Genomic DNA, 22253 nt, shown 5'->3' on the forward strand with positions numbered 1-22253 from the left:
CCCTCCCACCCCCCACCACTCCAGCAACCCTCAGTTTGTTTCCTGAGGTTAAAAATTCCTCGTATCAGCAAGGTCATAAGATACATGTCTTTCTCTGATTGACTTATTTCACTCAGCATAACACCCTCCAGTTCCATCCATGTCATTGCAAATGGCAAGATCTCATTCCTTTTGATGGCTGCATAATATTCCATTGTGTATATATACCACATCTTCTTTATCCATTCATCTGTCGATGGCCATCTTGGCTCTTTCCACAGTTTGGCTATTGTGGACATTGCTGCTATAAACATCGGGGTGCACATACCCCTTCGGATCCCTACATTTGTATCTTTGGGGTAAATACCCAGTAGTGCAATTGCTGGATCGTATGGTAGCTCTATTTTCAACTGTTTGAGGAAGCTCCATACTGTTTTCCAGAGTGGTTGCACCAGCTTGCATTCCCACCAACAATGTAGGAAGGTTCCCCTTTCTCCACATCCCCGCCAACATCTGTTGTTTCCTGACTTGTTAATTCTAGCCATTCTGACTGGTGTGAGGTGGTATCTCATTGAGGTTTTGATTTGGATTTCCCTGATACCGAGTGATGTTGAGCACTTTTTCGTGTGTCTGTTGGCCATTTGGATATCTTCTTTGGAAAAATGTCTGTTCATGTCTTCTGCCTATTTCTTGATTGGATTATTTGTTCTTTGGGTGTTGAGTTTGATAAGTTCTTTATAGATTTTGGAGACTAGCCCTTTATCTGATATGTCATTTGCAAATATTTTCTCCCATTCTGTCAGTTGTCTTTTGGTTTTGTGGACTGTTTCTTTTGCTGTGCAAAAGCTTTTTATCTTGATGAAATCCCAATAGTTCATTTTGCCCTTGCTTCCCTTGCCTTTGGCGATGTTTCTAGGAAGACGTTGCTGCAGCTGAGGTCGAAGAGGTTGCAACCTGTGTTCTCCCTTAGGATTTTGATGGACTCCTGTCTCACGTTTAGGTCTTTCAACCATTAGCCTGCCTTAGTTTTATGGAGGCGGGTGGAAGACCTGACCCTTGGGGGAGAGAGGCCAGGGGACCCCGTGATGTATAGTGCAGCCAGCAGCACGGATGTCGTGCATCGCTTCTCTGGGCCCCCAGCCCCCACGGGACTGATGCACTGGGGAAGAGTTGATGCTGTCCTCTCCTGTGAGTGTCTCAGCTGAGACATGCCAGGCGCACGAGCCCAGTGTAGAGAGCACAGCAACTAGACTTGTTCAGCCTTTCCCCCGGAAAGAAACGTATCGTTATTCTTCTTCCCAGGAGGCCATTCTGTCTTCTGCCCAGAGAAGAACACTGTCTCTGTCTTCCTGATTTGCTATGTAGATATCTTAGGAAAGAGCATCCAGAACAAAAGCTCTCCGTGCTTCTTCACTAGAGACCCAGAAATCAGTGCAAGAGACTGTGGTGTCCCAACATCCAGCTCCCCTTCCCAACTTTATGCAGGGAATGAATATAAACCATTTTATACCTTAGTTCTGTGTATATTTAGTTCAGCCCTATGAGTTGGGTAATGTTATGTCCATTCTGCAGATGATGAAACTGAGGCCCAGAGAGGTCAAGTAAGCAGTCCACCTTGATGCCCCTCCGCTGGTAGCAGAGTCTCGGTATGAACGTGGGTTTTGGATGCCGCAGTTCACATATGCTCCTCTAGTTTAGGGAACCACAAGTACTTTGAATGACCTAACACAAATACTTAAATATTATTTATTTTAATCTGATTTCGAACTGATGATGTGTGATGGTCTTCTCCCATTCTCATATATTTGATCTTATTTTGCATCTTAATCTTAAGTAGGACCCGTACACCTTTTTCTTTAGAGGTGCTGCATTAATGACTGTGATGTGGTAATTGGGTCATTGGAATATAAGCAATCTCTAAATGATGAATAGTGTATGTTCTCACAGGTTTGCTTATTAAAGTCTCTTAGAAGTTGGCACTCACTCACAAAAGCAGTGTTATAAATCTTTAGGATTGTTAGACTTTGACAGATAGCAAGATGCTGTAGTAGGAGTCTCCCTAGTACTGTTATCTTAGTTGAGGGTTTTTGTTTGTTTGTTGTTTTTTTGGCTATCACTAACAGAAACCTACTTAGAAAACCTTAAGCCAAAAAGGAGATGAGGATGAGTGACAGAGCTCTGAGGGAAAGAAGTGTGATTGGTCTCAGGAGGAAAGAGATCCAGAAAAGAGGATGCTGCTGTGAATGTCTGTTAGTGTCTCTCCAGAGCCTTGTGACGTCTCCTATTGCTGCCCTTTCTTTCTCTTTCTCCAGCATGGTTTTTCCCTGCTTTCCTGTGCCCCTGAACATGGTCCCTCTCCATATGAAGCCCTCCAAAATGTACACCTCTTTCCCAGTCTTTTGATGCTAAAAGCAATGACATACCTCTGAGTTTCAGTTGCCCGTTTCCAGAAGCTACAATCTGGCCCAGGCTGGGTCAGGTTGCTGAGGTCTGGAGGGGCTGTCATCAATACCACTCTTCATTGCCTGAGTTACTGATCATTGAGAAATAAGAAAAGAGTCAGGAGGTGGAGAACCAAAAGATGACCATTATTATGAATAAAGATGGTACCAGAGGATGAGGCTTAGGTACAAGGGAGAGGGGACAGTGTACCCAGGGTGTGTGTGAGTCTGGAGGGCTCGTCCACCGCCCCCCCACCCCACCCAGTGGCTGTGTACACTCTGCTTAGTACAGAAGGCAGGTGAAATATGTATGCTTACCAGGGACAAAGGTGAAGGAGGCAGGGAGGTTGGTTTGATTGACCTGAAGATAATAGATGATTTAAGATGATTATAGTATTTCCATTTTACCTAACAGTGGCTCACAAGCTAATTTTCACTCTTACCTAGGCTTTGGATCGACATCTGAGCAGACTCACAGCTTCATTTGAAAAAGCAATAGCCAAGAAAGTCCAATGTCAAGAAGAGGTGAACCAAACCAACAAAACTATTGAACTAGCCAACAGGCTTGTCAAGGAACTTGAGGCAAGTTGACCTTTTCTTCCAAAATTCTAACTAAAATATTCAGATCACCCTTTTTTTGGATTTTATCTTTATTTGCTGTCAATAATAACTGAATAGACATGGAATCAATAGTGAAAGGAAATAATCAGCCTTCACACTGTAGTTGCAGCTGGCTGAAAGGAAGAAGTGATGGATTCTTTGCATTTTTTAGTATAGTGCCACAAACTCAGGGGCTTTCTAGGCTATCTTAGAAACCGAGGGCAGGTGTTGGATAACTGTGGGGTTGAACTGTTGTCTGATCCTTTTAATATACATTTGCCACTGAGTTGTATCATCAGAACATTTAAAGCTAAGCCTGCTTGGTTGGCTGGTTTGTTCTTCCTGTGACATCTTTTGACAAGTGACTGACATACTAATGTTAATGGTTATTCTATTAAATAAAGATTTCTTTAAAGATTTTTATTATTTTAGAAGGTGCAGGGTGGGAGGGGCAGAGGGAGAAGGAGAAAGACCAGCAGGCTCCGTGCCCAGTACATGCAGGACATGGGGCTCAATCTCACAACTCTGAGATCATGACCTGAGCCAAAATCAAGAGACACTCAACCAACTGAGCCACCCAGGTGCCCCTATTAAATAAATACTTTCAAAACAATTCTTAATAAATTTCTCCTGTTTGAACACGAGCATTAGAAGAATATACAGCCTTTGTCCTCAGGAAGTCCCAGGTTTTATTTGCTCTCCAATGTATAATATATTCATACAATAGATTATTATTTGACCATAAAAAGGATTGAAGTCTTGGTACATATTACAACATGGAGGAAACTTGAAAATATAAAATAAATGGAAATCAGTGAAAAAAGACACAAAATGCCACATGTTGCATGATTCCATGTATACGAAACGTCCAGAATGGGCAAGGCTACAGAGACCGCAGATTAGCAGTTGCCAGGGTCTGGACAAAGGGGCAGAGTCTGGAGTAACTGCTAATAGGTATAGAATTTGTCCATTGTGTGATAGAAACATGCTCAAATTAGTGGGAAGGATCATACACGTCTGTGAATATGCTAAAAACCACTCAGTGACGTACTTTACAGGGTGAATATCACAATATGTGAATTAAGTCTCAGTAAAGCTGTTATTTTTTTTTAAGTGCTACCAGAAGTATATAACTGAACTATTCGAAATACATTTAACCAAAGGTGATAGGAAAGTTGATTTACAGTGGCTTGGAGAAATGGGAATTTATTTTTCACATAACCGTCTACCTGGGCTATTTTTTTTTTTTTTTTGGCAGTTTTCATTTTTGATTCGGGGAATTGGTGGTCAGACACTGAATCTCTTTGTACCCTTCTGCTTCTCCATACTTAGCCCGTGGTCCTTCACCCTCATGCATTCTGCAGCCTCCTCCCAGACGGCTGCTACACCTCCAGATTCCGGGGGAGAGAAAATAATCTGTAGCGGCTGGTTTCTTCTCCTTTTATGTGAAAAACTGAAGTTTTCCTGGAAACCTGTCTAGCAGACAGCCACTTAACGCTTCTTTAGCCAGAACTCGATTGACCCCATCTAGCTTCAAAGAAGGCCAGGAAGATGGCAGATGGGGTTATCATCCTTGGCTTAGCCAATAACAGTTCATCTCGTGGGGCTGCACACATCACCCCTCTTGAAAATCCGGTTTCTCTTAGCAACAGAGGAGGGGAGGATGTGTGTAGGACGGGTTGGGCTGGGCGACAGCCTCACTTTGAAAGTCGACTTCAAAAAAAAAAATCTAGTTAAAATTTACTACAGATTTGAACTCAGTTCCTCTCTGACACTCATGGTTCATTGTACATAAACTCAAGGTCCGTCCTGCAAAATCCACTCATTGCATTCCATCTCAGTTAGTACAAGTCTGTTCTTCCAACGGTTACAGCCAAAAGCTGTGGACTCACTCTTGAGTGTTTGTGCTCTATCTCTTGACCCATACCTGGTCCATCAGCATATTGTTTTGGCTCTGCCTTTGAAGTCCATTCCTCATCCCAGGCTTCTCCCCCACACTGGTCCAGGCCACCCACTCCTCAGCTCTGGAGTATTGCCCCCTTGTTGCACCTGAGTAATTTAAAAAATTACATTCATTCATGTCTTCCCTCTCCCAGAAGTCTCCAATAATTAATTGTCTAAATCAAGATACAGTCCAAAGGCTTTCACTGGCCTGCATGATCTGGCTCCCAGATGCCTCTCTGTCCCCACGTCTGTCACCTTCCCTCTGGCTCCGCCTTCGCTGGCCTCCACGCTCTTCCTCGTACTGTCAGTCACTCTTACACCTGTGGCCCCTGCCTCTTTCCTTCACATGGCTTACACATTTCCAAATCATGGTATCACTAGCTCCCTCACTTTCTTCAGGCGGCTGCTGAAAGTTCTCCTTATCACATGGTTTCACTCTGCCCATACACCCCCCCGCGCCGTAGCTCTCTTTGCCCTGAGTTGGCTTTGTTTTCTTCACAGCATCTACCACCACATGACATACTTACATATGTACGTACGTGAATGCGTATACTCTGGGGGAGGTCTTCTCCCCTAACTAGAATATAGTTATTCTATATCTCCTCAGGAACAGGAGCTACATCTGTTGTCTGCACCGCTTGATCCCCAAGTAGAGAGGATAATCCTTGGCCCATCACAGGCACCCATAGATATTTGTTGAATGAGTAAGTGGTTGAGTTTGGGGAGCCTCCTGGGTTCAAAAACAAAAAATTTCTGTAGCCCTCTGAAGACTGACTCTTTCTTCTTAGCTCACTTGAGAAATTCCACAGCCATTAGTGGAGTTTATACCCGTTCCCATCAAAAGGGATTTGATTTAAGTAGTTTGAAGTGTTCACCACTTGCGAGGTACCTACGAAAATAAAAAAAAGTGCCATTTAATGGACTGTTTCCTTGTAGTAGGTTTGGGATATCCAAAACTTCCATGAAGTGTAAAGAGCAGGCTCTACCCTGTGTCTGTCACATGGCAATGTCTTCCAAAGGCTTTGCTTACTCATGATTTAGATGAGGAAAGAAGGTGAAAGCGTGTTAACTAGCCAAAAAACAAATTACATATATATTTGTATACACATACACACGTTTTTAAGGATTAATTGAAAACGTCAGACCTTTTCCTTTGAGAATAAATTCTTTCTGACTAGAACAGGAGACAGTTAACTTCTGAAAAGCATCAAGACTGATGATTTTGTCTATATAGCATTGACCTGGAAGCTATAGTCTCAACCATTCAGACTAATAAATCAGGCAATTTATATTTAATCATTAACTAACTCCTGAGCTGAACAGCTGTTCAAAATTAGAAATGGGTCACCCCAGCCAGGATGACATTACAGGCAATCTATAATGCATTAGAATAAAATTATAGTGATTTTTAACTGTCTAGAAATTTATTACAGGACATGTTCCAACTCTTAAACCCTTGTTAGCCAATGTCAGTAATGATTTATGTTGCGTGGGTGGTATAGTGAAATTATTGACGATTTCAATAGCTGATAAGTCTGTGTTTAGTAAATCTTCAAATTTCAAAGCTGTTTTGGAGAATGAGGTGGGTGCACTTTATTGTTTATCATTTACTATCCAAAGACAACAAAGATGGAGGAAAGGCAAATGAGAAATTTCTCGTCAAAATTAATGGATATATGGTTGGTAGCTGAGGAGGGAGAGTAATGAATTCTCTAACGAGGGCTAAAGAGTTGTGAACTTCCTTAGTGTTTGTATGGCTAACTTGAGGTGATCTTTATCAAGCAAAGCAAAGAGACAATCTTAAAATAGCTTTGATAACCATTCTCACTTGCTAATTTCACAACCTCCGTGTTGGTGGTTATTATGGTTATTATGGTGGCTTGCAGGGAACTGGCATTCCAGTCTCTTATGACATACATTATTTTTGCTTTCTGTGCTGTCTCTCTTCTTTCACAAGCAGAGCTAAATTCCACAGGGTTCTTCTTTGCTTGGACTATCAGATTGCTGATTTTTTTCAGTACCTATTAATTTGCATGTTCTTAGAATGTGATAACTAATTTTAGCATGCATCAAACGGTGAGTTAGTGAGTTGTCCTTCAGACAATCCATAGACATTTATTGCAGTTTTATTTAAATCCAATATTAAGGCCTCCACATACTTAACCTGGAAATCAGATTTTATTTTTTTTTTTTAAAGATTTTACTTATTCATTTGAGACACAGATACACAGAGGGCATGAGCAGGGGGAGAGGCAGAGGGAGAGGGAGAAGCAGACTCCCCGCTGAGCCAGGAGCCCAATGCGGGGCTCGATCTCAGGACCCTGGGATCATGACCTGAGCCGAAGGCAGACATTCGACCATCTGAGCCACCCAGGTGTCCCGGAAATCAGATTTTAAATGGCCATCCAACTAGATAGAAGGACTTCAACAGCATTCTTTGAGTGTATTGTCTTCAAGCCTAGTGAAACCCTCCTGATATCTATCTTTTTTTTTTTTTTTTTTTTTTTTTTTTTTACGTAGGCTATAGGTTCTTCCACTGATAGAGTGAGTTTAGTAACTACCAGCATTATTCTTTAATAGAATCCAGGATAGGTAGCTCTTAAAGCTTTGCATTTTAATTAGTTGATGTGAGTGGTGGTGGTCATTTTTCCTTTGTCTATAATCAGCTGATAGCCAGTATGTTTAAAACGACATTTGTCTAGGGCGGTACAGTTACCATTGCTGCAAAGTGGGAGGAAGGCAGAGCCGCCAAGCTGCCATTAAAAATTCTAATATCACTCAGGCTTGGCCGAAGCTCTTGGTCCTCCACTCTCAGAGGGACGGGAAAGTGACTGTCAGCTTTTGAAGAAAGAGGGCATCTAACAAGGAGACATGAAAGATCTAATGCCATACTGCAGTAAACTGCACTTCCTAATGATGGGTTTCAAACGTAAGAAAGATGATGATAGCCATGCAGTCTAGTTCTGTTCCTTCTAAAGGTTTTGCAGAAGGATGTACACTAAGACGGAGCTGTAAGGTGGTCATATTTTTTAAGCATTTCTTTAGCTGGTGTTCACCCTGCAATTACATCTGAGTAATTTTGCCTTTCAGTCAGAGAAGATTCGCTGGGGTCAGTCTATTAAATCGTTTGAAGCTCAAGAGAAGACCCTCTGTGGAGATGTTCTCCTTACGGCAGCCTTTGTGTCTTACGTTGGATCCTTTACAAGACCATATCGCCAGGAACTGGTAGACTGCAAGTGGGTTCCCTTTCTCCAGCACAAGGTAAACTCACTTCCTTACCTTGGCAGCATTTGGAAACATCCTCTTGGCATTTCAGTAGAAAAAACAGTCTGTATACCAGGCTCTTTGGTACCTCTACCATGACTCTCTGACTGGAAATTCTCATAGGACAAAGACTTCTTGTGTGTCACAGTGTTTCTTGTTTAAATGATGGTTTCACCAGAGAGATGAAAAGTAATAAATTATTTTTTATACTACCATTCCTTATACAGTATACTGTATATACAGTGTATATATTTATATACTGTATAAGGAATCATAGTGTAAATATATACTGTATATACTGTATATACAGTGTATACTGTATACACTGTAGTGATACAATTGCAAAACTGCTTTTAACAAAACTGATAACTGAAATCAAATTGGGGTTGTTATAGTTATTGTTATATTGTTATGGTATAACATGAAGTTTTGTTTTCTTCCTGACATGGGTTATTTGTTAAAGACTTTTTTTTTCACACCTACTTTCAGATAAAAAGTGAGCATTTTGTATGCAAGTATAAAAATAACTCCTCCTAAATCTAAAAATCCAAACCCACGAGCAAAGTGAAATCACAGATTTGGAAGATATAAAATCATCTAGTTCATGATCGTCCTTGTATAAAAGAGAAAACTGAGTCATGGAAGTCTAAGTGACTAAGGTCCTATAGAAGAGGAAGTCTGACTTCCTGATTTCCACGCCCCTGTTTGATCTGCGACACTGTGTCAGCTCAGTTGACAGAAGCCCTTAAGATATCGTTACATCTCTGGGTATATTAACGTTCTACGTTGGTAATAATGCCTCGATTTTCACAATAGTTGTTTTCATGACATAAATACATGTCTGTGCGCTCGTGCAGATGAAATGAAATGATGGAGGGAAAATTCACTATTAAAGGCATTCCATAATTGATAAAAGAACAATCCTTTTGTAATGATTTAACATACCTTTGGTATCAAACATTTGTAATCTCGAGGATTTTTAAAAGGTGGTTATCTCTCTTACTCCCCGAAAGTGCAAGGCTTCTCTTTAAGTATTTCTGCCCTAATGTAGCTTTTACGTAAGAAGATAAAGCATTCTGCTGATACCATCCAACTCTGACTGTGTCGTGAGCTTCAGGGTATCAGCTACCTGACTCTGCTCAGGCCCTTTTTCTCAGTTTTGCCTTCACCAGACTTCAGTCCTCTGTATGGGTGTCTTTGCCCGGGCCACCCCGTGACTACTTTAGATTGACATTTGTCCTCTTGCATGGTCCCCTCTGCATTCTCCATCATCCACAAAGCTTTCTCATTGTTTCCAAAATTATAGGGAAATTCACCTTCTTCTTGATCTGTCCAAACTATTGAACTTCACCTTGTCTTCTCATTGCTACAGTTCCTCTTCACTTTCGGGCATGTCATAGTCCTGACAGTGGGAACTTCAGGTACTAGTCATTTTACAGTGTTTAAGTTTAAATCGTGCCTTCTCAAATTTAATTTTAAAATCGGTCTTGAATCGCTGATAGAGCATTATTTAGTGTGTGTGTTTCTAGGAAGTTTCCTGTCAACCCATGTGTATTTTCCCACTAACTTAAAAGCCCAAACATTAAATAAAATCTTGTTTTGAAGAAGTCGTACAAATAAAACAATAGAATTGATTGACTTATCCAAAATGTCTGAACATGCTAAACTTATCCCCAGAGCAAAGTAGCACCTCTCTGATGCTATATGCTGAACACATAGTCATTTTAACCGTGGGCCTGGCATGCCTGTGGCCCTGCAGCTGTCCTCAGGGAGCCTCACGCCTGTTTCCCGTAATCCCCGTCTCTCTCCCGCCCTCTTGAGCGCACAGGCACTGTGCAAACTGAGAAGCAGGCCCTAAGATGGGAGCAGCTTACTCTTCGGCTTCTGTCTGGGCATACCTATGCTAAAGGAAGAAGAGGGTCCCAAGTTATATGAATGACCTTCCTTTGGAAGAGTCTTCTCGGTCTCTAAGACACCAGGCAGGACGTACCCCATAAGACCTAACAGAGGCCTGTCCTTATGGAAAGAGGGTTCCAGTTTCTGAGCTAGTTAACCTTGCCTACTTCTAGATCCAGTCACAGCGAAGTGGGGAGATGATCACATCTGTGTGAAACCTGTGCCAAGGGCCAAGAGGAGCTAAAATCACTTAATAGTGTTAATTTTTAAATTAATTTTCCTCCAGAGATGTTTCTTTGTCCTGTCCTCTCAAGAAGCCACTGTTGTTATTTCTCCCCATTATATTAGGGTGTTTTCTAGAGCTCCACTTGCCTATAAGTGCCCTAAGTGTCTCTGGCTTGTCAGTTTGGCTCAGGTATCCTGGGGATTCAGATGGTTTGTGAGTTAACCAGTCAGCAAGTGACTATGGTTGTTGTGATTTTTAAAACCTGCAAACCAAGCATGTCATTTATTAATGACCTGTTGACATAGGTAGGGTGACCTTGGAAGGAACATTTTTATAAAGCAAGTCAGCCATCCTTACTACTTCCTAGAAACGAAGGCTTCATATTCTAAATGATTGATTCTCCCCAATTTAGTAAATAAATTTAGCTCAGTTCAAGTCAAAACTCCAGTGAGAAGTTATATTTTTACTTGACCGAGTGATTCTGAAGTTTGTCGGAAGAGTATGTTTTTGAGAACACCAAGATAATTTTGGAATAGAACACTAAGAAAGCACTTGCCCTTCAAGATAGTAAAATGTGTTCTAAAACTATAATAATTACAACAAGGTGGTTCTGCAGGGGAAAGAGAAAACTAGAATCAAGTTCAGAAGCCATCAAGGGTGTCGAGAGAGATTCGATCTATTTAATATGTAATAGTGTATAAACTCCCACAAACGTATGTCCCCTACAATATCTATGCTCATACTGTGTCTTCCCTCCTGATGCTGTAAGAGGAACAGCTGATGCTTGTATCTGAGGGTGATCTTCTGGGTTTATACTCGTTCCCATCCCCTTTCCCTTCCTCAGGGATAATTCCAGAGCAGTTCTCCCCTCTCACCAATTTTTCCCTCCCTACTAGTTCATTACTAGATCATTGCTACCAGCATTCACAGATGTAGTTATTTCTCCCATTAAACCAAATACACCCAACAAATTTCTCTTGAACCTTCCCAGCCCTTCGAGCTACTCTTCCATTTCACGGCTCATCTACAGCAAACACTTCAGAAGAGTCATCTGTAGTCCCTGTCTCCACATCCTCCCTCCATTTTCTGAGTCACTCTGGACAGGCTTTTGTCCCCACCACTGCACCAAGACCCCTCTGGGGCGATTTTGCTTCCATGTTGCTAAGGCTGGCGGTTTGTTTTCCATTCTCATCATGCTTGACTCTTGGCTGCATCTGATGCAATCGATCACTCCATCTTTGCATCAGTACCTTCTTTACTTGATTCTAAGACCTCCCCTCTCCCCATCTTCCTTCCACCTCACTGACCAATCCTTCTTGGACTTTGTTACATTTTTCCCCCTCTCCCCAACCTTAATGGTGAAATGCCCGGCCTTTAATCTTTGAGCTGCTTTTCATCAGGTTCGTGGCTTTAAATGTCACCTGCACATCAGTAATTTGCAAAAGTCTATCAGTGGCTCAGACCTGGCATCTTCACTCCTGTGTCTGAAAGATGTCTCACATACAGCACATCCAAACCGAAATCCTGACCTTCCCCACAAAGCTCCTTCTACCCAGGTATTCCCAACTTGTTGAATGGCAGCTCGATTCTTCTGTTGGGCCAAAAACCTTGGAGTCACCTTGATGTGACTCTTCCCTCTGACACTCATATCCACTCCATCTAGGAAATTCTGTAGGCTACACCTTCAAAATCTATTCAGAATCTGACCAGTTTTCACCACCTTCACTGCTCCCATCCTGGACCAAGCTATCATCCCTCTCTTAAATAACTGCAGAAATATCCTAACCAGTTTCCCTGTTGCTGCATTTGTTGCTTCTCTCCAAAAATCTGATCTCAAGTGCAGGTCAGGTAAAGTGAATTTTCTTTGAAAATCCCTCTGATGACTCCCCACTGCACTCCAAGCAAAAGCTAGAAATCCTACAAAGTCTTACAAAACCCTCTGTGATTTTGCCCCTTACTCTTTTTATCTCACTTCCTATTACTCTTTCCTCACTGCTCTACTGCAGTCACATGGGCCACCTTTCTTGAATATACCAGGTACGTTCTGACCGCAGGCCCTCTGCACAAGTTGTTATCTCTGTCTTAAAGTCTTCTCTCAGGACATAAAAGTACCTCATTCCCATCGATCAGGTCTTTGTTCAAATAACACCTTCGTATCTCTAGATAGAATTAGAAGTTCCATTCCTCAGCATGCTTCATCCCACTCCATTTTTTTCACCATAACGTGGTGAAATATGTCATTTCATTTATTCATTTGCTGTGGTTAATAGCTTCCCCGTCCCTCAGCTATGGTGTAAGATCCATGGAGCAAGGATGTTGTATGTTTTGTTAACTACTCTGTCCTGGAATGGCACCTGGAACATTGTAGATGCTCAGTATATCTTTTCATTGAGGTGTCAGTTACATACCATGCAATTCACCCACTTAAAGTATCCATTTCAGTAGTGTTTAGTGTATTCCGAGAGTTGTACAACCATCATCACAGTCCATTGTAGAACATTTTCATCACCCCATGTCCATTAGCTCCAATCACCCCATCCTCTTCAGGCTTAGACAATCACCGTCTAATTTATGTCTCTACAGATTTGCCTGTTGTGAACACTTCCTACAAATGAACTCGCACAATGTGCGGCGTTTGATGCCTGACTTTTTACTTGACATGTTTTCCAGGTTCATCCATGACGCGTAACCTGTATCAGGATTTCATTACTTGTTAAGCCTCAGTTATATTCTATTACATGAATGTGCCACATTTTATTTACACATTCATCAGTTGATGGGCATTTGGGTTGTTTCTCCTTTTTGGTTATTATGAAAAAGACTGCTGTGAACATTAGAATTTTTTGTATAGAGGTTTTTGCGTGGACATATTTGATTTCCCTTTGGTATATACACAGGAGTGAGTTTTATTTTTTTAGGCTGCGTGGTAACTCTATGTTTAATCCTTTGAAGAACTACCAGACTATCACTATATATTCTAAAATAAAGGAATATATGCTTAAATATACATTGCACATCCGTGGGGGAAGTAATGGATTTTTCAATGAAAGGTGATTGAACTGCTAACCAACCTTTTGGACAAAACAACAGTTAGCCCTCTCCTTCTCAGCTTCATAGCAAACAAAAAGAGTTCCAAGTGATTTAAGTATTAGAATGTTAAGTAAGCTTTAAAAAATGTAAATACTCTGGTATATCATTATAGACTGGAAAATACAGATGAACATGACAGAATTAGTAAGGAGCCGCATTATAGCCCCCATATTATAAACTGAGAAACAGAGTTTGAATTTTATCATAAGCATCGGGAGTCATTGAAGGATTTTAGGTAGGTCTGTGGTCAGAATTACACATTCGAAAGCTGACAGTGGGCACAGAAGAAACAGTGACTTGACGGGGAAGAGACCACTGTTACTGAGGCCACGTGTTATGATGGCTGTTTGGAAGACGGTGAGCTGAACAAAGTGATGGCAGCGGACCCGGCCAGCCGGGGAGTGATACCAGAGGAGGCCAGGAGGAAGCACTGGTAAAACAAAGTTTTGGCTTGCACATGGGAGTGATGGGGAGATAGTAAATAGGTGCAGGTGCCATTCCCAGAGATGAAAATTGGTTTGGGAGAAAAGATGAAGATAACAGAAAGATGACTACACAGTGTCTCGGAAGCATTCAAGTGTCCGTGACCAGTAGGGAGCTGGATAAGAGCGTTACTGGGTGGAGAGTCAGATTTGGGAGTCACTGATGTGTAGGGAGTTGTTAGAACTGCCCTTGGATGAGATCACATCAGAGGAACTTTAGAGTAAAGGGAAATGACTCAGCACTGGGAAGTAGAGAAAGATGAAGAAGGAGCGAAGATTGGAGACCACCTCTGGCAAACGTGGTGACATGGGAGACCAGAGTATAAACATGAGAATGGTCAGAGCCCCAGAGACTCGGAGAGAGGAGCTGAGAACTGAGAGTGTGCTCACACAGGGAAATGTGAAGGTCGTCTGTGACCACGAAGGTGTGACAAGCCAGAGGCCAGATTGCACGGAGTTACACAGTAAGTGGGAGGTGAGCAAGTAGAAGGAAAAGGCAGATTATTCTTGGAGGAATTTGCCTGTGATGGGAAGGAGGTAAGCCGAGTGCCTAGTTAGACATGGAGCTACGTGCAGTGTTGGTTTTTCAGTGTGGATGAGACAGGAGCATGTTTCTTTGCTTCAAGAGGAGAAGAAAAGGAAAAGGAATTGTGGAGGATAAAAGGGTGAAGAGGGATGAGCCACGAGAAATGGGCAGGGCACGGGCTCCAGAACAGAGGTAGTAGAATGACCATCAGGTCGGAGAAGTGAGGCTCTTTGAACTTAGGTGGGAGGGAAGGAGACGAAGGTGGTCAGAGGCGTGCCCGGTAGCGGCTCAAACAATTCACACTGTCTAATTCGGACACAAGATCTACATGTATACTGTCTCTTACTCCTTTTTGCATCAGAAATTAAAGTTATTTCAAGCCTCCGGTTGTTCCAAGCTGTTTGAATTAAGTAGAAGGTAAGAAGTTAAAGCCACAGATCCCTTGCTAATAGGAGGATGCATATTCTAAAAGATACCAATTTTCTTGTGTCTTTAAGAAAACTGTGTGTTAACACCAAGGCTCGCTGCTCCTATCAGTAGGTGAGAGAGTGTATTTCTAAGATAACGTTGTGGTCAGAGACAATGGGACTGTTATGCTACTTTCCCTAGATTTATTGATATCACATTGCATCGCAGCCCTCCTGTAAGAATTCTTCCAGCATTTTCTTTGCTGAAGATCCCTGGCCAACCCCTAAGTCTTGACTCCAGCTGCTGCTACATCCCCGTGGCCCACGCTAAGTAGGGCTCTTACTGTCTTAGAGAGGCATGTTTCCATGTCAGCCCCCACCCAGCTGCCAGACGGTGTTTATTACATAGGAGGTGCTCCATAAATATTGGGTGATGGATGACCAAATGAATAAATTCCTTAATAAATTCCTTGCTATAATCTTGTGTATTTTTTGTAAAGTCCACTTTTGTAAAGAATGCTCCTTACTCTTTAAAACAGGTTTTGGGGGCACCTGGGTGGCTCAGTCAGTTCTGAGCATCTGACTTCTGATTTCAGCTCAGGTCACGATTTCAGGGTTGTGAGATCAAGCCCCCCGCATAGGGCTCTGCACTGGGCGGGGAGTTTGCTTCTCTCCCTCTCCCTCTGCTCTCTGCCCCTCCCTCCCCACCCCACCCCCACTCCCGCTCATGCTCGGGCACATGAGGCTGCAGTCTGTTCCTGGGCACAGCCAGCGAGCTGATGGAGTTGCCGCCGGCTGAATACATTCCATTAACTTATCCACAGAAGAAAAGTCCTCTCTTCATAGTGTTGGCCTGTGCTACAGGATGAATTGCCTGAGCAAGGTATTGCGCTTGAGCATTGCTCGTGTGGGGTGATGACCCCCTGCAGCAAGTACCTTTCTGTTGTCCTGTGGTCCCTCCTGGTGTCTAAGTCCTCCCCGCCCCCCATTGGGGGAGCAGCCGTCGATGTCTGCACAGGGCCCTGTCTCTTTCACTTGAAGTGAGACGCAATAATAAACCAGATGTGGGCGCCTGGGTGGCTCAGTCAGTTAAGCGTCTGCCTTTGGCTCAGGTCAAGATCCCGGGATCCTGGGATTGAGTCCTGCGTTGGGCTCCTTGCTCTGCGGGGAGCCTGCTTCTCCCTCTCCTCCCCACTTTTGCTCTATGTCACTATCTCTGTCTGTCTCTCCCAAATAAAATCGAAAAAATTTTTAAAAAGTAATAAACCAGATGTTGAATACTGCATTTGACAGAATTTGGAGAGGTAAATACCCCGCTTATAGGGTCAAATTGTACCTCACGATGAGAGTTTCATTTTGGCTTCTGAGAGCGCGGAGAGAGTCGGCATGTGTTGTCTTGGCTTTGGTCTCTTGTTTTCTGGTCTGTCATGCGGAGTCTTTTGCTCTGCCACACTGACAGCTGACTGCATTCAACTCTGATTTTCAAGGTTTCCATCCCAATAACCGAAGGCCTGGACTCGATTGCCATGTTGACGGATGATGCTACCATTGCCACCTGGAATAACGAGGGGCTGCCCAGTGACAGAATGTCCACCGAAAATGCCACTATCCTGACACACTGTGAGCGCTGGCCCCTGATGATAGATCCCCAACAGCAGGGAATTAAGTGGATCAAGAATAAGTACGGAACAGAGCTGAAAGTCACACATTTGGGCCAGAAAGGGTATGTGAAATCGGAAGGATTGACTTTCTATTGAGCTGCTGTGAGCTGGGTCCGATTTTTACAAGGTCCCGGCGTTTGCTAGCACTCTCTGTTACATGCGACGCTCTGGCGCTCCTTGTCTATCTGCTTGCTCAGGTTTCACATAAAATATTTTTTGAAAGGGCGTTTCTGTTAGGTGGCATCCACTGACCTGAAGATGAAATGAGGTTGAAGGTGAGAACAAACACCGCCCCTGAGTGGAAAAATAGGTGGGTTTCCTAAGGCCTAAAATGGAATAGGAGGGACTGTAATCCTTTAGGGCATTTGGCATACGGCAACCCAAGAATGGTCAGCAGACCAGAATCCTATTCCTGAATATGTACCTGGCCTATTGTAGGATTTTAGCACAGCTGCAAGCCCCAGCGCTGAATGCCTGAAGGTAATCTCTTAGTTGAGTTTTATATATCACCTTTGAGAACTCAGTCTCTTCTGAGACTTTGTGTCATTGGGTCCTCATGACAATACTGTCTGATAAATAAAGTTGTCTTGGACGTAGCTGGTCTTCAGTTAATATTGAATAATTTTAGACTTACTGGTATTTGATTTGATCCTTTCATTATCTTTTCACATATAAAACGAAATAAAGAATTTCTGCCACTGCACAGATAAATGTACTCCTTGCTTATCTGAATACTTGGGGAAAATTATTTTTGAGGGGGAGAGCTTATTTTTGGAGAGGGCGAATGAAATATAGTGATAATATGCCACTTGTCATGACTGAACTTAAAGTTTTAAAAAAAACGAATGTTTGACAAAACCACAAGACTTTTAATGTATTTTGAATTTTTTTTTAATCAAAAAAAGGACCTGTTAAATGAATTTAAATTTATGATGTTTGGGTAAGTTACATTTGTCTCAACCATGGTTATTGTCAAAAGAACTAATTTACACATGGACTTATTCATACTCTTGAATTTTACTTGGAAAATATCACTGTGTAATTCATCTCAAAATCTTATGAATTTCTGTGTAATCTAGGTGAATAGTTTATGAAACAGTTTTCTCTAAGTTAGTCTGTCTCGTTAAAAAAATGTATTAAATCAAATATAATTTAATATAAATAATTTTGAACATTTTCGCTGGGTTTATTTATCTTAATTCTGATTGAATTTTAAGGTTTTTGAATGCCATTGAAACTGCTTTGGCCTTTGGAGATGTCATCTTAGTTGAAAATCTGGGGGAAACAATAGATCCAGTCCTTGATCCACTGCTTGGCAGAAACACAATTAAAAAAGGAAAGTAAGTATTCTTGATTTTTTCACCTATATTTTGTGCTGCATATGAATCTGATCAGCAGCTCCTGTTAGCCTTGAAATCAGCGCAGTCCATTGGAATCTTCTTGATGAGGTTTCTGAGTTTCCATTCCGTGGCACCTCCATTCCAAGAGAGAAGCAACCTCAACATGATGCAGACTTACAGACTATTTTTTTTGGTAGATTTAGACTCATGTTATCCAGTCCCTGATTTATAAACCAGAAAATGCATTGTCACAAATGTGCGAGTAGCTGCTCCTTTATCAGTTCATACCAAAGAAGTTTAAGACTTCGCAAAACGGCTTTAGTGTGTTTACCTATACTGTGTATCTTTTGTATCCTTATTTACTTCATATTTTTCTTTAGAACACTTCTAAGCACATTAATGTTTTTGGTTTAACTCAGCTTCATCCAGAGTAATGGCATACACAAAATGAGGGGTTTACTGTGCTGGTTCTCTTTTTTCTAATACACTTGCAATATGTAGATAGTATATTTTTTAGAACTTCATTAGCGGACCCCTAAAATCATTCCCATACCAGCAGCGGTACCACCAACAAGAAAGAACGGGCCCCGTGAGCTCTGTGTGATGTTCCAGATAGCTGCCATTCCCCTGGACACCAGACTCTCCAGGGCATTCTCCCAGAGGCCCAGAAGCCATTTCCAAGGAGTCCTCCTAGCCCTTTCTATAAATGTGTGAAAGGTTACAAGCAGCAAGTATGTCTCTGACCAACCCTGTGCGGGCTCACAGGGGTTGTGGCATATGCCGTACACTCTCTGTGCCCCTTCACTCACGAAACCAACACTTGCTAGACTTAATTCACTGGGTTTCCTTCTCCTCTTGTGTGGGTTTTTTCCTTCAAAGAGATACGATTTCAAAATTTCTCCAGCACCTTATTTGACACCCAGTCTCTGCCTCAGAGCTAACAGTCTCTTTTCTCACCACCAGTTCATTCCTGTCAATTTTTAATGGAAATAGGTCTACATAAGGATACCTAACTTCTGGTTTTTAAAGAGTCCCTAACAGCTTAGTATAATATTTATTATACAAGGAAATCCATTTACAATGACTGACAACTTATAATTGTTTAATAAGCCAAAATTTACCCAGCCATGCATTTAGAAAAATTTAATAAGCTACTTACAAACTGCAACTCTGACATGAATATAATTGTAGCTGTGTCTGATGCGTTAAAAATATAGTGTAAAATCGTGAATGTCACTGAAGTGAAATCTTTGTTATTAAGGTTTTGACTCTATTAGAAAGACCTAAAATTTTTTGTCCATGAAATACACATTCTCTAGCTTTAACTTGGACCTTTACTAACACAATTTAGGTGTAAGAAATTTGGTGATTCTCTCTTTCTCTCTCTCTTTATATCATTTAAAAATATTATAAACATATAACATTTTATTTATGTTTATATTTTGTATACATGTATTTAGTTATATAACTAATACATAATAAAATAAAATATATAAATATGTAATAAATATTATAAATATGATTATAAATGATTTTATATACAGTTATATTTTATATATTATATATGTATTTAAATATATAAGTAATACATAATATAAATATAAAATACATATTTTTATATTACATGTTTAAATATATAATATGAATATAATGAATATAAATAAAATTAATATGTATATATATGTGTATATATATATATATAAATTTAAAATTTCCAGAGACTAATAAATTTGAGTCATGATTTTTCTTCAGGATGGCTATAGTTACATATTATTGTGAATCCCAGAAGTCTTATACTTCAGAAACAAATTATTTTATGTAGAGCATCAAGGCTTTATCACAAACAGTCTAAAACAACTTATTCCAAATTATATTATTTCCTGAATAGGTACTCTCTATTAGACTTTATAGTACTGATCTTATCATTCCAGCATTTTTTTTAACGACCAAGAGAATTTAAAATGATACGTAAGAACATAACAAGCGGTGTTTATCACATGCAGTTATTACGTTACCAATCCTAGTTCCTAAACTCATACATGTGGGAACAATGACTTACATGAGTGTAAAATCATATCTGTATCTCCAGTTTTTCCCACTTCCCTCTCCCTTGCACATATTTTTAGTATCTTTTTCCAGAGAATCTGAGTGCTGGTGGACTCCTTACATACTGTATCAGTCACTAATAAAACTTCTCTGAGCTCTGTGTTTACCAGGCACTGTACTGGGGGCTGCAGATCCAAAGTATGATAAGGTAGAGAGCCTGCCTTTAAGGAAGCTCCATTTCCTTAGGGGAAAGGCAGACCTGTAAACAGAAGAAATACCGTGCCGTTAGTGTGACGATAGAAGTATACGTGGCTGGGATTCATCATTGCCAGAGTGGAGACTTGGAAAGACATTGTGAAAAAAATTACATACGGTTATATTGACATTTAATAGGAGTCTGGAAAGATGAGTGGGCCTTTGTCAGACAGACAAGTGGGAGAAGAGAATTTTGGAATGAGAAAACTAATAACAAATAGCAAAACAGAAAACAGCCTGACAGCTTTGGGCAGGACTGTGAATAGGATCCACATCAATGGAGAGTCCTGTGTTGGAAGGCATAAAGGACAGTAAGGCTTGGGTGAGGCGAGACCTGAGAGATGGGCAGGAACCCCAGAGTGTGGATGTCCTGGGTACCCATAGATGACTTCTAAGTTGGCTTTTTCCTATAGGTTGATAATTCTCTTTCTTTTCACTACGAAACACAGTAAACACACTAAAGGGGCCTGTTCCTGTCAGTAACATTAGTTGACAATAGCAGCAGTGGTACTTAACCAAAAGACCTTGCCTTCCTGGAGTAACAAATCTGGAGTCTCCGTATTTTCACTTGAGAATCATGAGCATGTCATTGGGGAAGCTAGTGAAGACACTTAAGCCTGCTAGGAGTAATGTAATCAGATTTGTTTCTGAAGGGACATGCTGTTGGCATTGTAAAGTATTGATTGAAGGGACATGGACCGTGGTCCATGGGGCCAGGATCTAATTAGCAAACAGTTGGAGTCATCCAGTTGAGACATGCTATGACCCTAAACTAAGGCAGTGATACTAGAAAGACAGGAGAGGACAAACGAAAGAATTCTCAAGGAGTTAACTTCTTTTTTTTTTTTTTTAAGATTTTATTTATTTATTTGCCAGAGAGAGTGAGAGAGAGCACAAGCAGGGGGTGCGGCAGGCAGAGGGAGAAGGAGACTCCCTGCCAAGAAAGGAGCCCAGTGTGGGACTCCATCCCAGGACTCAGGGATCATGACCTGAGCTGAAGGCAGACACTCAACAGACTGAGCCACCCAGGCACCCCTCAAGGAGTTAATTTCATCAGTTCCTGGTCATTAATGGAATTTTGTAGGTAGGGGAAAAAAGGAAGTTTCGAGGGTTATTTCCACTCTTCTGCCAGGTTAAATGATGGTGTGATTTATGGAGAGTTGTGGTACAGCAACTGGAGTACGTGTAAGGAAAGAGGTAATGATTTCACTTATTAGACTTTCCAAGATGAAGGTGCTACTTTAAGATTCTCAGGAAGTCTGAGAAGCCAGTGGACATGTGAGTATGGAGCTTCACAAGGAGATCTTGGCTGACTGTGTAGATCGGGGACTATCTACATGAAGAGGTAGTTAAACCAGCATGGTAGATGTGATTTTTTTTTTTTAAAGATTTATTTATTTTTGAGAGAGCGCACACACCTGTGCATGAACAGGGGGAGGGGGAGAGGGAGAGAATCTTCAAGCAGACTCTCCCCTGAGCCTGGGAGCCAGGGGAGCCTGGTGTTATGTGGGCTCGATCCCAAGACCATGAGATCATGACCTGAGCTGAAACCAAGTGTTGGACGCTTAACCATCTGAGCCACCCAGGTGCCCCCGTAGATGTGATTATTTAGGGATATGTTCTACAATGTGATCAGAGGTCACAATCACTTCACAATCACTTCACAGATGAGAAAAATGGGGACTAAACGAGCAACTAAATGTCCTCTTGAAAGCCCTTTGACCATATGAAGTTTCATACATATGTGGAATCATAATTTCTTAAGACTTTCCAAATAAATAGGCACTACCCCCTTTCAGTAGAATTCCTATGAATGCTACTTGGCCATCGTAACTCTCCCTACTCTTTATTTCCCCTAAACCTTGTTTATTTTCTCATCAATGTTTTGGAATCCGTGTTTCATTTTTTTTTTAATCTATATCTTCCGATGAGTTCAGACCTTTCATTTCTTATTGCTGGATGGAGTAATGTCTTTACATTCTCTCTCTGCTCACTCCTTTCCAACCCAGAGAGTGGTTAAAATAATCTTTCCCTAATACTGCTTCTATTGCTGGCCTGTTGAAGAACCCATTAAGAATTCTCTGTTGCCTGTTACA

At 41.4% G+C, this 22253-nt stretch overlaps 1 protein-coding gene across 2 annotated transcripts in view; it reads left to right on the forward strand.

Moving 5' to 3' along the window:
• Positions 1–22253, forward strand: part of DNAH11 (dynein axonemal heavy chain 11) — a 320004-nt gene that overhangs the window by 233938 nt on the left and 63813 nt on the right. Inside the window, exons 62-65 of one of the 2 annotated variants that reach the window (XM_073898943.1) lie at positions 2868–3006; positions 8059–8225; positions 16343–16578; positions 17734–17856. In XM_073898943.1, the coding sequence (XP_073755044.1) occupies positions 2868–3006; positions 8059–8225; positions 16343–16578; positions 17734–17856 (665 nt within the window). Of the gene's footprint in view, positions 1–2867; positions 3007–8058; positions 8226–15679; positions 15739–16342; positions 16579–17733; positions 17857–22253 lie in introns of those variants that run through there. The other variant, XM_025872997.2, reaches the window with a different exon arrangement.

The sequence above is a fragment of the Callorhinus ursinus genome, unplaced genomic scaffold (genome assembly GCF_003265705.2).
Source record: "Callorhinus ursinus isolate GAN/ISIS: 27379988/994484 unplaced genomic scaffold, GSC_fseal_2.0 scaffold12, whole genome shotgun sequence".
Classification (NCBI taxonomy): domain Eukaryota; kingdom Metazoa; phylum Chordata; class Mammalia; order Carnivora; family Otariidae; genus Callorhinus; species Callorhinus ursinus.